The following is a 16,799-nucleotide window of genomic DNA, read 5'->3' as shown; positions in this document are numbered from 1 at the left end:
CCAATATATATAGGGTAGTTCAAATTCAATTTGGCTCTCCGGAATATTAAAAATAATTAAAACTGACTTTTGATTTTGAAGAATTTCTTCCGTAGAAAGAGAAGTATGAGTATAAATTGGATTTCCACTTGTAGAATTAAATCCTTAAAGTTCTTTTAAAATACAATTTATATAATGAGCCTTACAAACGAAGACAATGTTATTACCTGCTTTGTCGGCAGGGACCAGTACGTACTGATCATGTAATCAATCTAATTCTTTTCTCACTTCTGGATTATTGAACACAGAAGGATAGATGGTTTTCATATTGCCCCTCAACCTTTTAATACGCGACTTTAACATGAATCTAATACATTTAATCCATTCTGACGAGGTGTCAACGTCTCCTTTTTCATATCTGGCCCATTGTCTAGCGTAATTTTCAACAGGGTCCATAATATTTATGTCATTCCGACGCCAGTTGAAGGATCGGGGTTCACTATATTTAGAACCTTTTAAAATAAGTGATCTAAGGTCCTCGTTATTAACTATATTTATGTCACCTGTAATAACGTGTCCAGCAGAACTATAGTTATATGGCGAAGAAGAACATCAACACGATGGAGGATTATGTTTCAGATACTTGGTATCCAGACCATGTAATTTTTTTTTGTAATTAAAAATTTTGGAAGCAATGGTTGATATATATTTGTAGGAAATACAAGGTGTAGTCTTAAACTTGAAATATGGTGGAATACAAGACTGAACCCTTTTGTGATTAAGAATATTACTTATATTAACCGCGTCAATTCCTTTATTGGCATATTGAAGTTTAAGGAAAAAACGGATTGTTTTAGCTGCATTATTTTCCGTAAAACGTGCGGGTTTAAAAAGCCTATGATATGCAATATCCATAATCACAGATCCGAGCCTATATTCTGGTGACGAGGAATCAAAAATTGGACTTTCCTTGGCCTTTTCAAGAAGACTATTTAAAAGTTTCAAAGGGACAGAGTAAAGTTTGGTGCGAATATGATGTAGACCTAACTGTTGATTTACATAAGGTAGTAATGACAAACAAACAGAACAGATGAAGAGAAATAATAACTCTCTAGATGTGGAATTAGATTGGCAATGCACTAAACATAACACCAAAACTTATACCACTACAGTAACATGAAAGCCAGATGGAAGAAAGTAGGCTGGCCAAAATATCATAAAGAGCTATTATAACAGGGTGTCTATGCAGCTAGAGACACAGAAAGTACAAGCATTTTATTGGGGACATAAATGTATGTGCCAGCGGGCATAAAAAGGTTAGATGGAGTGAGTTGATTTGATACACAAGAGCATACTCTATAAGATACTTCTTTTACAAAATGGGCAGGGTGACCAATACATCCCGACGCCTCTATCTCGTGTAAGATGTTAATTCAGTTTAGATTAAATCTGGGCGCTTCTCGTCTTTATATCTTAAATGTTTAAAGTCTAAAGGAAAAAATCAATCAAAATCAATAATTATTTTATTGTGAAGATATTCAACTATTTTTTTTTTAAAGTAAGAAATATTTCTTTACTAGCTCATTTTCTCCGGGCACCAGAACGAATATTATATTTAGCCATATACCTTCCTTTACTAAAACAATCTGTCACATTTTGTCCGGTGTCCGTCTCTCTTTCTGTAAACTTTTTACATTTTCAACTTCTTCTCAAAAATAACTAAGACAATTTCAACCAAATTTGACACAAAACATCCTTGGGTGAAGGGATTCAGGTTGTTTAAATGAAGGGTCACGCCCTCATTCAAGGGGAGATAATTAAGAAATAGTGAAAATTCAGTGGAAGGTTTTAAAAGTCTTCTTCTCAAAAACCACTGTGTTAGAAAAAATGAAACTTATGAGGAAACATCCTCAGGTAGTGTAGATTCAAATTTGTTCAAATCATGACACCCGGGGGTAGGGCGGAGCCACAATGGCTGATCAAATTTTTACTTAGAAATATAAAAGAAAAGTCTTTAAATATCTTCTCAAGAATAGCAAAGGTATGATTAGTCATATTTACGAGGGCCGTTAAAAAGTTACGCGGACTTATTGCACAGAAAAAATATTTGACCACATATTCGGGCAAAATGTCACACAAATTATAAAAGAATCTTTACTTAATATGGTCTTCAGAATTTCATATCAAATTGTTGTAAATTGATATCAATTTTGGGTGATTTATCAGGACATTTCATTAAGTCATGGAGCAGCAAAATCTTCGACGTCAAGGACATTATAAAAAAAAATATGAACTTTCATTTTCTCAACATTTTCCGAAGAGTTCCTGTACGTACAGTTTGAGCTACCTATTCTCTCTTTTCAACATCCATACACCATTTCTTGTCAAGCTATAAATCTATAAAACATGTAAAACATATTCTTTCTTGTTTTAAAACCAAAGACTGCAGGTACTTATGAGATATAATGTGAAATTTGATCACTTTCAATCACGTTCTTAACAATCCGGTTTTTGTCGATAAGACCGTGTAGGCTCCCGTGTAGCCTTTTTACAGAGGTATTACGGTCTAAAATTCCAATTTGCTATTTGTAAACAAATGTCACTAATTTCCAAGTTTACTACATCTTTTATTATGCACATTTTGAATCTATGTTGGAGAGATCTCGAGCATTACACATAATTTAACAAAAGTGTGGTGCTCCGTCAATTCAGGAGATGTCATTTTCACAGTCGTTTTCACAGGAATCGCATCGGAGAAAAAGCACTATATTTTTGTGGGTACTTCAAATATCACGTCAGAAATCTATATACATAGTAATAGAACAATATAAAGATACATTTGAGAAAATTGTAGAAAAATATCGCGAATTATGGAAAATAAAGGAGTTCAATTTTGGATTCTGCATACTTTTGTTTTAAATATTTTGTCGTGCTTCGTACCTCTCCATCAGCGATATCAACACTGCGATAATTTTAGGAGAAAGTCTTTTAAAATACAGAAATTTTGCCCAAAATTTATTGGAATCTTAAAGATACATATTTCTGTGAAATTTCAAAACTATATGACGTCTGTAAGAGTAAATAATAGCAGAGTCCGCGTAATTTTTGAAAGACCCTCGTATATGGAAGTATCCTTACATATTGTAGATTCATGTTTCTTCAAATCATGACCCCCGGGGCTAGAGCGGGGCTACAATAGCAGATCAAAGTTTTACATAGAAAAATACAGGAAAATTCTTTAAAAATCTTCTCAAGAATAGCAAAGGCGTGATCAATCATATTTATATGGAAGTATCCTCAGGTAGTGTAGATTCAAGTTTGTTCAAATCATGACCCCTGGGGGTAGGGCGGGACCACAATTGCCGATCAAAGTTTAACATAGAAATATATTAGAAAATTCTTTCAAAATATTCTTCTCAAGAAAAGCAAAGTCATTATCGGTCATATTTATATTGAAGCATCCTTAGGTAGTGTAAATTCAAGTTTGTTCAAATCATGACCTCCGGGGCTAGGGCGGGGCCACAATGGTTGATCAAAGTTTAACATAAAATTATTTCGGGAAATTCTTTAAAATTCTTCTTCTCAAGAATAGTAAAGCCAAGATTAGTCATTTTTATATGGAAGCATTCTCAGGTAGTGTAGATTCTAGCTTGTTCAAGTCGTGACCGCCTGGGGTAGGGCGGGGCCACAATGGCCAATCAAAGTTTTAATTAGAAATATATAGGAAAAATATTTCAATTACAGCAAAGCCATTATTGGTCATATTTTAGTTGGGAGGGGGAGCCACAATGTAAGTTCAAATGTAAAGGGCAACAAAGCCACAGGTAGTCAAAGAAATTTGAAAGCATCCTTTGTTAGTGTAGATTCAATCCTTTAAGGATTCAATCCTTTAAGGACCACTTTTGGGTATTAACTTTTCAATAATAAACTGATTTTTGCTTTTTTCCTAGCCACAGTGCTCAGGTGAGCGATGTGGCCCATTGGCCTCTTGTTATGATTGAACTTCTGACAAGTTCTTAGTTCTCATAAATCTTGTATAATTCATTAGAAAGGAATTTCTAACCCGCTCTTTGCTTGATTACTACTTAGTCAACTAATTCTTTTCACAGGTAATCTACACACTTACATTACTTTCTTATTGTAATATTACACACATGAAGCCAACTCATTACGTAACACCTGCTCCTTTTTTTAGAATATGCTAATGACGATAAGTGTCTTGATCTGATATGAAATATAAAGAGAGCGAACTTTCTGATCAACCCCTTATAAAACTTGTCCCTTCACTTCGAATTCACAAATTTTACAGCATTGTTACATAATTCAATAGATTGTAAAAATTCATTACATCTTACAATGTTTTTAAGCAAAGTAAAGTGCCTCAAATATCGAAATATCGAATTGATATCAAATATCAAAGTATTCACTATATTTAACAATAACAAATTAAAGTAAATTTTGATAGGAATACTGATTTTTCCATTTGCCTGGCAATGAGAAGGAGCCCATGCTGGTGTGACCGGTCGACATAGAATGCTTGCCCCCCCCCCCCCCCCCACTGCACACGATTCCGCCTCTCTTTTTTTTTGAAAAATTCAAAACAATCTTAATACCCACAATTAGACTTTGCCAAATGTCCATTGATGGAGGAGATAACGTTGACAGTTCCTTTGTAATATCTTCAAAAATGTAAATAAATATAATTTATTAACATATATTTTCACTTTGTATCATGGGGTTTTATGTTTTTGTTTCTCAATCAACAGCATGTCATCAAATCAAATCTCTCCATCACGTGTTTAAATTATGAAAATCAAATAAATATCTAATTATATAATTGATGTTATTAATTATTATTGGTCAGGATTTCATCATGATCAAGTATTAATGTCCCTAAATAGAAAAGTACACATCCTTTAAATGAAATCCTTTTATACTGACATCATGTATTTGAAATTAATTTCTAAACAAATAAGGATGGATTTTGTTCTGAAGCGTATAATTCTAATAATTTGATAATTAATTAAAAAAAAAATCATGAATTACACAGCGGTTGATTTGAATGAGGAGGTTACACAGTACCTCTATTTCAACACTGGACTACTCTCCTTGTACCTTATCGTTGGACTCACAGGAAACTCGAGTGTTTTATACATTTACACTCGTAAGATGAGAAAGACAGAAGAACGTTATTTCATTCCTCTTCTTGCTGTTTCGGATATCTTTGCTTGTTTGGCTGGAATAATTCTTGGAATTGTGTCGAATTTCTACAGAGCTAATTACGTGTTGGATACATTCTGTAAAGTGGGGTATTTTTTCACCTGGACAACGACCTCCATATCTGGATTTTTGATTCTTTTAATCGCCCTAAGTCGTTATACAAGGATCTGCCGTCCCACCGGTCTTCAGCTTAACACGGTAAGGAAGAGAAGGGCTTTGATTGTCATGTCTTCAATTTCCTTGGTTACCTCACTACCAATGTTGTATTTCCTTGGAAGCCGTGATTTTCCGTTTGAGTACAAAGGGCAGCTAATCAACACTACCTTATGTACACTCCGCTTCAGCGATAGTTCAATGAAGCTATTACAAAATGCTTATTTCGCTTTTGAAATTTTCCTTGCTTCACTGAATATGATAGTTACTTGTGGTTTGTATATTCCAGTCGGTGTCACTATATATCGCAAATTCAAAGTAATACGACAAAATATGAAAGCTTCGAAAAACGTATCGACTGTTTCTGATGGCGTGCCTCTATCCATTGCAAAAAGGAGAATTTGCGTAAATACACCAGAGCACGAGTTTTCAGTGACATCCGAAGTGATGAGCGAAAATGAAATGTGCTCCAAATGTATAACTAGCACCAACCCTTCACGAGTAGACTACAAACAGAGAGTGTCTTCTCTTAAACGCAGGAAGAATTCAAGACGAAAGCAAATTAAGCACAACTTTACACTTATGTTTGCTACAATTATCCTTATTTACGTGTTAGCTTACTTGCCAACACTTCTTCTGTTTATGTTACCCGGGGACGACCCACCTAACTTTTGGTTCACCAGAGGGGCTGTAGAATTGAATGTTCTTGTTTTTCTTCAGAGAGCATTTCTTCTAAATAATATTCTAAATCCTTTCATATACACTTATTTCGACCTATCTTTTCGGCGTGAACTTAATAACATGTTATGTTTCTGTAGGAAAAAGCAGTGATGGGATTCATTTTAATTCTTTTATCAAAATTTAGCAGGAAGAGTAAATATTGTTATTTGTTTATTTTTTATGAATACATTTTCTTTCATTCTGTTTAGTTATTTTTATTTTCAGATAAACTGTAAAACACTTATTTTTACTTATTCGTGGGGGTTCAATTTCCGTTGTTTTCAAGGCATAGAGACCCATGAATTCAAGACCACCAGAAAACATAAAATGCATTACTACTATACATTCTCCAAACAGGAAATCAAATCCCCACAAACCAATATTTTTTCTTCAAACCTCGAAAATTTGACCCACGAAAATATGTGATTTAAAAAATATCTTCAATAAACAAACATCTATTCAGACGTTCAATGCCGATTGTCCCTCTGATTATATAAATAAAATCTAGTTTGATAAAGTTCATTCTAAAGTGATAGAGTGATAGAAAATGCAGGTCGTGTTACTAGTATATAGCGAATATTTCTTATACAGATCTATATTATGCCTACTACCTATATCATGGTTTGATAAGTGATGCATTCAGAAATCAGAATATTATAAAACTTAAAAGTCTTTATTTTTTCTTTTGGTTTAAAAATATATTTGTAACGTGCTTAAAGCATTAACTAAAAATAAAATAGAAAGAAAATTAGGCTGAACATGGAAAACATAACTTTAAAGCAATGTATAATTTAACTAGTTTTTAAATGATTGTAAAAATGTATTTCTAAGTAATATTAAGATGTTTTATATTTAAAAAAAATTGTTTTCGGGTTTCAGTTGAATAAATTTTGATATAAATGAGCTGAAAATGAACGTCACAGCAGGATAATTGCTCTTATAAAAAAGCCTAATTTTAAGAATCTCTTCAATATTTGTACCCGAAATGTACCATTTTGTTTAAAACCTCAAATAAATTAAAAGTGCTCCTAATGTTAAACTGTAAGTCGGTTTTCTAATCTAAAGTTAACTAAAATTATTCCTTATTTTCACGAGCTACATGTAGTATAGGCATGTTTTTATTACTTGACTTCGAATTGTAATTTCAAATTTTATATTGAGTCGATGAAAGAGCTTTCCGTATCAAATAGAATACAATAAAATCTTGCAGATTAACAGGTATGCATGATGTTTATATTTTAAGTTCTAAAGAAGATCTAAGCTTTTGAATGAAATAGTATATTCCAATGGAATCAAATCTCTAATTTCTACAGACATTAACACCGAATTGTAAATAATATGTAAATATTTGTCAACAAACAGTACAATTTCATGTCAAAAACCGTGATTTCTGGTATGCGGTATAGTTATGACTCTGCTTCCGTAAAGTAACCCGGAAGTTTGTTCATAAACAACTCTGTACTCCCTGAATGGATTGCATTCAGTATGACTCACACAGTAAATAATAAATATATTTATATCAATCATAGTCACAAAGGGACTATTTTTCTAAAAAAAAAAAAATAATACCCAAGTATCGTTTATTTTTTTTATTTAAATATAAATCTAAAATCAAAAAAAAAATATTTAAATAAAAATATTTTCCTAAATCAGAAATAAATCATGTTATGATTAAGTAGTTTATCGATTTAATGGTTTTCAGTTCACAGAACGGGGAGGGTAAAGTTTAATTTCTGCATAAATTACAACACTGTTGCTATGTATTTGTGCCCAATTTGTCTTTTTTCCGAAAAATTATTTGTTTATTTTTTGTATTTTTTTTAACAAATTATAGAGACAACGAACAGCGATCGTCCTTTTAAACAAATCAGATCGGAAGAAGAGCGAACAAGCAACTTAAATCAGAGCAATCAGATGCCTTGGAGGACTTAACATACCCTGTTGATCGCTCAAACGCACCGTATTCTCATTATTATGATTGGACCGTCAACAAAATCCCTTGACAATTCAGTTTATAGATAACGATAAGATTATAAAATATCAGTAAGCACTTAACTTACTGAGACTGCACTTGCTGCACTGTAAAAAAATAACTAGTTAATGTCACGAAGAAAACTAGTAGATTTACTGTCCATACAGTCACTACCTTAATAGTAGTTTTACCAGATATTGGTATATTAAATAGATAAGATTAGTAAATTTAGAATTGATGAGTAACTTTCACTAGGTATCTAAGTATCTATACGACCCCCGCTCCACAACTCACTATCTTAACCAGTAAACTGAAAGTTTACTAATCACGACCAACGCTTTACGAAACACACTAGTTAAATTCACTAGGTTTTTCTTTCAGTGTGACAGGTTCATTGAATCTATCAAACATCTTGCAAAAATTATCTTTAACAGTACAGTTAATATCATATCCTTGTTAAATCAGGTTGTTTTTTGACAGCTTGTTTTGTTCTGAAAATTGTTTGTATGTACGTAAAACATGCTCTTGCGAATTAAACCAACTGGGAAACATAAACCCCTAGCCGGTCATAAGGGTATGTCGATTTCTTATGAATTTGAAACAGAAGTTGACTAGGAAGTATTGACATATGAATGGAAATAACTATTGTTATTTTCGTCGATATATCTAAATGTCTATTAAAATGCTACACCAAGGGTTTTCTTCTGGTGTATGTTTTTGAACATCTATTGTTGTCTTGGAAAATAAAAAAAAACAGGGTAACAAAGATGGTAACAAAGTATGTGTGAAGAAATTGAAATAAAGAATAAATCACTGATTTAAAAAAATCAATTTGCTTGATATAGTAAAAATTGGGATTTAATCTTTGCAATTTTACTGCTATGTTTATATTTCTTCTGCAATACTATCAATCTCTGTATAGTGTTTAAAGGCTTGGAAAATGACCACAGTTATTATATAGTAGTTTTAATATAGTAACACATGCGTCATCAATATACTATGAGTCAAGAGTTAAACATTAGTATGAATTAAATCTACATTATGTGATTTATTTGATTCGCTAGAAAAAGTTGTTTTACATCCTTATATATTGATATTAAGATTACGGAAAATACGGTATACGTTGTTTCCTTGTTTATTCTTGTTTATCGAATATACGGATATTATTTTTTTTTCTTTGCAGAATTTCCCTTAACTTTTTATTTTAAATTATGCGATGATAACAAGTTAACATTACAGTTTTCTTTTAGCAATAGGGTCAGAAATATGAACCTGCCGGTCACAAGGTGATGACTTTGCTCTCTTTTCAACTTCAAATGATTACTTTCCTCAAGTTTTGAATGTATTAAATCAGTGATAGAAAAAGTGGGCAATTTCTTTATATTTGCATTTCTTCAATGTTCAATCATGAATTATACAGCAGAAGATGTAAATGCTGATGTTACAAAAACTCTTTATTTCAACACAGGGATATTATTTATGTATCTTTTTCTGGGATTATTTGGGAATTCAGTCGTTTTGTACGTTTACACACGTAGGATGAAACGAACTGAAGAAAAGTATTTCATCCCAATGCTGGCGATTGCCGATATTTTTGCATGTCTTTCTGGCATTTCACTTGCCGTTGTTTCGAATTTCCACAGAGCATATTATACTTTAGATACTTTCTGTAGAGTGGGGTATTTTCTTACTTGGTCGACCACAACTGTGTCTGGAATTATCATTCTTCTTATTGCACTCAATCGCCATCTTATGATATGCCGCCCAACTGGACCCCAGCTTACTCTGACTAGGAAAAGAAGAGCTCTCATCGTGGTAGTAATATTTTCCATCGTGACCTCATTACCTATGCTTCATTTCTTAGGAGAAAGACACTACCCGCTTGTGTACAAAGGACAACTTGTGAATACTACTTTGTGTACCTTGCGCTTTACCGATGGAGCTATGCATAAATTACAACTTGGTTATTTCGCTTTTGAAATTTTTGTGGCTTTGCTGAATATGATTATTACATGTGCATTGTATATACCAGTTGGTGTCAAAATATATCGAAGATCTAAAAATTTAGGTCTGATAGCAAAACCTCAAACACAAATGCCTGACATTTCGACTGTTCAAAACGATGTACTTAAAGCCGAGGATCAAGGAAAACTTCACGTAGAAATGAATGAAATTGACGAGTCGGTATTTTCAACAACCGTATCAACAGTTCTGAGTTCAACAGAGAACGATGTACCATGCGGACGATACAAATTCACCTCGAAAGAGGATTCTAAACGGGATATTAGAGACACGTCCATAAACAGGAAGAAGAAGGCGACACATAAACAAGCGAGGAACAACTTTACAATGATGTTTGCCACCATCATCATCTTCTATATCTTATCATATCTCCCCTCTCTTGTTATTATGATACTCCCTGGAAGTAATCCAGCAGAATTCTGGTTCTCCAAGAGTTCCGTGGAGCTCAACTTTCTTGTCTTTCTACAGAGAGCCTTCTTACTTAATAACATTGTCAATCCATTTATTTACAGTTACTTTGATTTAACCTTTAGAAAGGAAGTCAAAAAGATGTTATGCTGTTTAATTTGTTTCTAAATGTTCTCTGAGAATATTTTTACGTCTTAAATATGGCTTATGTATTTTGTTCTAATTGTTAATTTTTACGTGCATTCAAAAAAAAAGTTATCCCCATGATATCCCATTGATATGCTAGGGATGAAAATAGGTGAGACCTAAGGGCAATTTTGAAGAGTCATATGATTATTTACTTTTTTTAATTTAGAGAAATTTTAAAGAAAATGCGCGAATAATTTTATTTTTAATTTGTGTTCTTTGTATAATAGCATTCATTTCATTTTGTAAACAGTAAATGTATAAAATAAGAAAAAGGTGTTTATGTTATCTACATCAAATGTTATTATCCTTTTGCTTCCTAGCATTAAAACAAAAGGTAAAAAAAATTTAAAAACTAACAACATGTTGTATATGTGCACTAGATAGCACTTGATCCCCAATTAAAACCGAACCCCAAATGGGAATATAATTCAAAAGGACGTAGAATTAGCTAACGTGTGTTCTTTGATTTGGCACAATGTCTTGTCTTAATCGAATATTAATTTTAAAAATATATATATTGGTAACTTTTATATTACCATCTAATTATTTTTTAAATTCAAAACAGGAGGATTGTTTTCCTCTTTTTTGTGCTCAACACTGTAAAATGTTTTTATATATAAGTTAATGCCCTTATAAGGATTCTGTTTAGTATTCATTATTCCAAAAGGAAGAAAACGCCTGATTTATGAATCAAGAGATGAGTTACCGTTTTGAAAATACTTGTGTACCTGTAAGTCATAACACAAATGTGAATTTGATATCCCTTTATCCTTCGTTTTAAAGAGTTTCATATTTTGTCCGGTTAGGATCATAATTTCAAATAATAAATGTAGAAACTATTTAAACGAATTAAAGTCAATACATGTATATTTTGTTCAAATATTTACTGCGTTTATAATTATAAAATCATGGTTTTTGTCACGATTAGCATGCATATGTAATGTCTGATACCTAGAAAGTAATGTAATATACATGTACAAACCAAAAGGATTCTAATGTTTCTGTCCACATAGTCCCCACCATAACTGTCTTTACATGTAATTTCTGTATAAATTTTTCAAAACAAATAGAATTATGAAATTTCAATTAGTGTATATATAGAGAAACTCCTTTTTCAAATGTATAATTTTGAGACCGAAAACCGTAATGTTTAATCATTATCTTTTATATTGATAAGCAATATATGAATTATGACAAGTTTCTACCAGAAAAATTTCAATGAACATATAGAGATCTGATTTGGTTTATAATTGAACTTTGATTAATAGCATAACTTACTCGTGTGTATAATTTTGAATCTGAAAATATTAATGTTAAATCATTTTTTTTTATTGATGTACTATGAACAAAAAAAAATAATTGCCTCAAACTCAGTATTTCTAATCAATAACTATTGAACTATGTAGTAAGAAAGGAAGAATTGAAGTTAACAGTATCCTGATTTGTGTGCAAACGCCCCGATACGATTTTTAAAGGATTTGTTAAAATGCTCAACTAATTTTGCTTATTCTGTTTTATTTTATTCATTCGTCTCTAATTCACCTGTAAAAAAAATTTAAAGACCGCTCTAGAAATTACACAAAGAAAAATAACTTTATTAGTTGTGAATCTTTCTCGTGAATTATTGAAATTATTTAATTAATAAAATGCTTTCTGTGTTTGTTGGTACGGGAATTAATGTCGGATTTGCTGCAAAAAAATACATTTGTTATTTTATGTAATAAAAACAAAGATACTTTATTGTTTATAATTACATCTGTATGAAAAAAAAACACTCAAAGTAATATTAAAATATGTTGAATATTGTTATTTAAGATGAATGTGTCATTGTAAGCATAAATGATGGAACAGCCATTATACAGGAAATATTTGCAAGTGGCTTGCTTAGTGTCGTTTAAGCACTGTTTAATGGCAGTGGTCGTCATCAAAGATAAAGGAAAAAAACGTTCATTAGATTTATATATTCATTACTACGTGTACGAGTACATGTAGAATATACACGATCTCGGTACAATTGCAAAGATCTATCAATTAAGAAAAATTAATAGATGTTTGAATATGACATAAATCATGTTGACAAAAGAACCAAAACGAATTTGAACTACCATATATATAATGGATTTCAAAACGTCATAATATCCTTACAAACAAAGATACGTAGCGGGTTTCAGTAAGTGTTCAATCAAGCCTCTTTCGTTATTCCTCACTAAGATATTAACAGTAGTGAAGGAGATACTTCAAGAGTACTGTGCAACAATATGTAAAAGAAGTAGTGTGAATCGAATGAAGATACTTAAAAATTCCAAGGAACATTTGGACAATTTGAAATCACAAGATTTTACCAAGATGAACACCTTAAAAACTTACGACTTTCAACTTTATTCACAACCATTTGCCACGATAGATTAAAGTCCAAGCTTTTAGATATCATTGACAACTGCTTTTTCAATAAAAATGGAGCATTCTGATCGCACGCAAAAGTACACTGACGTTAACATAAAAAAAAAATGCTTCAATGTCGTACCGACACTATCTGGATTGTTTTTGAAGACCAGTTCTTCCAACGATATATTGGAATTCCTTTGGGAACCAATTGCGCCCCGTTTTTAGCAGACCTATTTTTTGTATTCATATGAAGTAAAATTTGTGCAAATTTTTATGCGTCAACAGAAGTAAACATTTCCTAAATTCGACATTTAGATATATTGTTATGTTGATACGATATATCTATTTGAACTTGAGATAAGAGATACCACAGCGTCTGGCGTAACTGTTTCATACTTGGATATTTTATTTGAAAAAGACGTTGATGGTAATCTTACAACCAGGCTCTATGATAAAAGTGATGATTTTAACTTTTCTATGTTCAACTTCCCTTACTCATGCAACAATATACCTTTATCATCTGCATACGTAGTTTATTTATCTCAGTTGATTCGATATGAAAGTTCTCAATCAATCGTTAAGATCTATGATCGGTCTTGATCGATTCAATGACCTTGTCAGCAAATACATTTAATCATTGTGTTAAATGCTGAGTGCCGTTTTTCATACTTATTGTTAGTCTATTATTTATACATTGAATTGAAAACGGAATTATTCGTTATTTTCCAATCACGACAAGGAGCACACGGTGGGTGTGACAGGTCGACAGGGGATGCTCACTCCTCCATGGCACCTGATTCCACCTCTGATGTTTTGGAGGTACGTGTTTGCTCTGCTCCTATTTTGCATTGTTTTATGGATTTTTGATCGTGAATGCTGTTCGTTATCTCCATATCTTTCATTGTTATTATATCCTGCATGCATGTATCATTTTACATTTCGAAGTGACATGAATTCGTTGGTCACAATGATTCCTTTATTTTTCCGTAGAATTTAGTGTCATCTCTGTGTAAAGAGGACTTTTGAGTCGACATCACAAAGCAACAGACATCATTGGTAACATTATTTTTTACAAGAATAGCATTTCTGTTTTAAAAACTTAATGCCAAGGGGAGAGGATCTTAGAAAAGTCATATCTAACTGAAAATCAATTGTTGCTTTACGGCTTTTTAGAGTTCTGCCTTACTCTAACTCTCTTGCTAAGATAAGAGTCAGATCCTCAGGGACCATTTTGTGCCTGGGATGTTACTGTATGAACACATTAAACTTCTAATACATATATGCATTATGAAAGGATCTGTGCCATTCCATCCCCTTTATAATGGAGTGCCAGTGAAGTGGGTGCAGCGATTTTTCAGTTTTACTATACACAAATGTGTCATATTTTGGATAGCATTTTTTATAAAATTGTTATACATTCAAAAACTAGAAGTACTGTGAGTAATAGGCTCACTAAATAATAACCTTACCTCCCTTATGAATATAATGGCGGTCTCCATGTTTTCCTAAGGGAAACCCAAAATATGTGTAGGATCAACAAGTAGCATATAGAAGGTGCACAATGGCAATACGGTGTAATAAAGATTTTAAAAACATGTAAAAGTTTTTTTTTTCATCAAATTTCTCTCAGTGGTTTTTTTTTTCGAGAGGAGTTTCTTTGCACGATTGGCAAATATATCGTTTTGTAGACTGATTAAGTATACACTGTTACACACTGAACTGCTATGCATATTAAAAATAGCTAGCTAAATCTTTGTAGAATTTCCGATTACTATATACCCTCCAGCTTTTCAAATAGGAAAAATGGAAGATGGGCTAAATGGAAGTTTGAGAAACAAAATAGTATCAGTTGGGTGTGACAGATAAATGTATAAGATATAAATAAATCTGAAACATCAGGAAATTTTTTTCCTTACCACACTTTAGAATGAATTAAAAAAAAACTAAAGCATTTAAGATTTTTGTACTGATAGGGTTATCATAAAATTCTATTAGCAGCATCACCGGGATTTGAACTGACAAGGAAAAATTTAAATTTGCTAACTTTATTTTTCCCAGACTTTGAACTCGGAAAAACTCAGTTGGATCGTCATCGTTTATTGATACATGAACTTCCTCTTGCAATAATGGCAAGTATGAACTATACGGTAGAAGATCTGAATGCTGAAGTTACAAAACATCTTTATATTAACACAGGGATACTATTGCTTTATCTTTTTCTTGGAACTTTTGGAAACACAATCGTTTTGTATATTTACGCACGTAAAATGAAAAGATCAGAGGAAAAGTATTTTATCCCAGCATTAGCGATCGCCGATATTTTTGCATGTGTTGCTGGTGTTTCACTTGGTGTTGTTTCGAATTTCCACAGAGCGAATTATACCTTGGAAATATTTTGTAAAGTAGGGTATTTTCTTACTTGGGCGACCACAACTGTATCTGGAATTATCATCCTACTAATTTCCCTCAATCGCCATCTTCTGATTTGCCGTTCAACTGGACCACAACTAGATATGACTAAGAAAAGAAGAGCTCTTATTTCTGTCGTAATTATTTCATTAGTGACGTCAACACCAATGCTTTACTTCTTGGGAGAAAGACATTATCCATTTGTGTACCATGGACAACTTATTACAACTACTTTGTGTAGCTTACGCTTTACGGATGGGACTATGCATAAAGTACAACTTGCTTATTTCGCTTTTGAAATTTTTATAGCTTTGCTGAATATGATTCTTACATTTGCATTTTACATACCAGTTGGTGTAACAATATATCAAAGACTTAAAGGTGCAGATATCAAAGCCAAATTTTCAAAGGAAAAATCCGAAATTTTTACAGTTCAAGATGATTCTCATACAACTGATGATCTGAGTAAGCATCACACTGAAATCAGTTTGTGTGAGGAGTCAGTTACCTTGTCAAAAGTTTTGAGCTCAAAGGACGACAATACTAGTACTTGCGGACAAAGCAAGTCATATCCGAAAGATAATATTAAATGGGATGCAAGAGACAAGTCAACAAGCAGGAAAAAGAATGTAAAGCAGAGGCAAGCGAGATACAACTTTACAATGATGTTTGCGACCATCATCGTATTTTATGTCGTATCATACATCTCTTCTTTGGTTTTAATGATAATTCCAGGGAGTAATCCAGCAGAATTCTGGTTCTCCAAGAGTCCCGTGGAGCTCAACTTTCTTGTCTTGTTACAGAGGGCTTTCTTACTAAATAACATTGTTAATCCCTTTATTTACAGTTACTTTGATTTAACCTTTAGAAAGGAAGTCAGAAAAATTGTATGCTCTTTTATTTCTATCTAAATGTTTCTTTAATGATAGCTTGTTTCGCTTCCTCGGAAAAAAAAACGAAGAAATATTCAAGTTCATGTTTTCTAAAAAGAAATTAAGCTAAGCTAAGAAAAATAAAATTCAATACGAAAGACATTTGACAACAGTATTGAAAAAATTGAGTTCTAAATACATATAATTAATTTTCAAAATAAAGCGACATTGAAGAAAACTACCAATGCATTATGTTTGTACCTTTTGGATAAATGGGTTTTCATAGTTTAAGAAACGAAATTTAAAAAGGGGGCTATGTTTTTGTCATTTTTGCCTATTAATTAACTCTTAAAGCTTTCTGGTTACATAAAAAATCTTTAGAATAAATAATCAGGAAAGTAAAGAATGAGCAATTTTAGGGGAAAAACAAAACATCATTTTGTTTCCCAGAAGGCTATCGATCTGATCGT

The 16,799-nt window shown here is 32.2% G+C and overlaps 3 protein-coding genes across 3 annotated transcripts; all 3 read left to right on the top strand.

The window, feature by feature from the left end:
- The first annotated feature begins 4,950 nt into the window (after positions 1-4,950).
- LOC134243932 (neuropeptide S receptor-like) lies at positions 4,951-6,213 on the top strand. The gene has a single exon (XM_062726169.1). The coding sequence runs from the start codon at positions 5,017-5,019 to the stop codon at positions 6,181-6,183; it is 1,167 nt and encodes a 388-aa protein (XP_062582153.1). The 5' UTR covers positions 4,951-5,016; the 3' UTR covers positions 6,184-6,213.
- A 3,233-nt stretch (positions 6,214-9,446) lies between these two features.
- On the top strand, positions 9,447-10,710 carry LOC134243931 (alpha-2A adrenergic receptor-like). Its single transcript, XM_062726168.1, has one exon. The coding sequence runs from the start codon at positions 9,452-9,454 to the stop codon at positions 10,640-10,642; it is 1,191 nt and encodes a 396-aa protein (XP_062582152.1). The 5' UTR covers positions 9,447-9,451; the 3' UTR covers positions 10,643-10,710.
- Positions 10,711-15,149: 4,439 nt separating this feature from the next.
- LOC134243944 (5-hydroxytryptamine receptor 1F-like) lies at positions 15,150-16,368 on the top strand. Its single transcript, XM_062726179.1, has one exon. The coding sequence runs from the start codon at positions 15,175-15,177 to the stop codon at positions 16,366-16,368; it is 1,194 nt and encodes a 397-aa protein (XP_062582163.1). The 5' UTR covers positions 15,150-15,174.
- The last annotated feature ends 431 nt before the right edge of the window (positions 16,369-16,799 follow it).

Source organism: Saccostrea cucullata, unplaced genomic scaffold, assembly GCF_032062105.1.
Source record: "Saccostrea cucullata isolate Sc308-1 unplaced genomic scaffold, CSIRO_AGI_Scuc_v1 ctg79, whole genome shotgun sequence".
NCBI lineage: Eukaryota > Metazoa > Mollusca > Bivalvia > Ostreida > Ostreidae > Saccostrea > Saccostrea cuccullata.
This window is presented reverse-complemented; position numbering and strand designations above follow the sequence as displayed.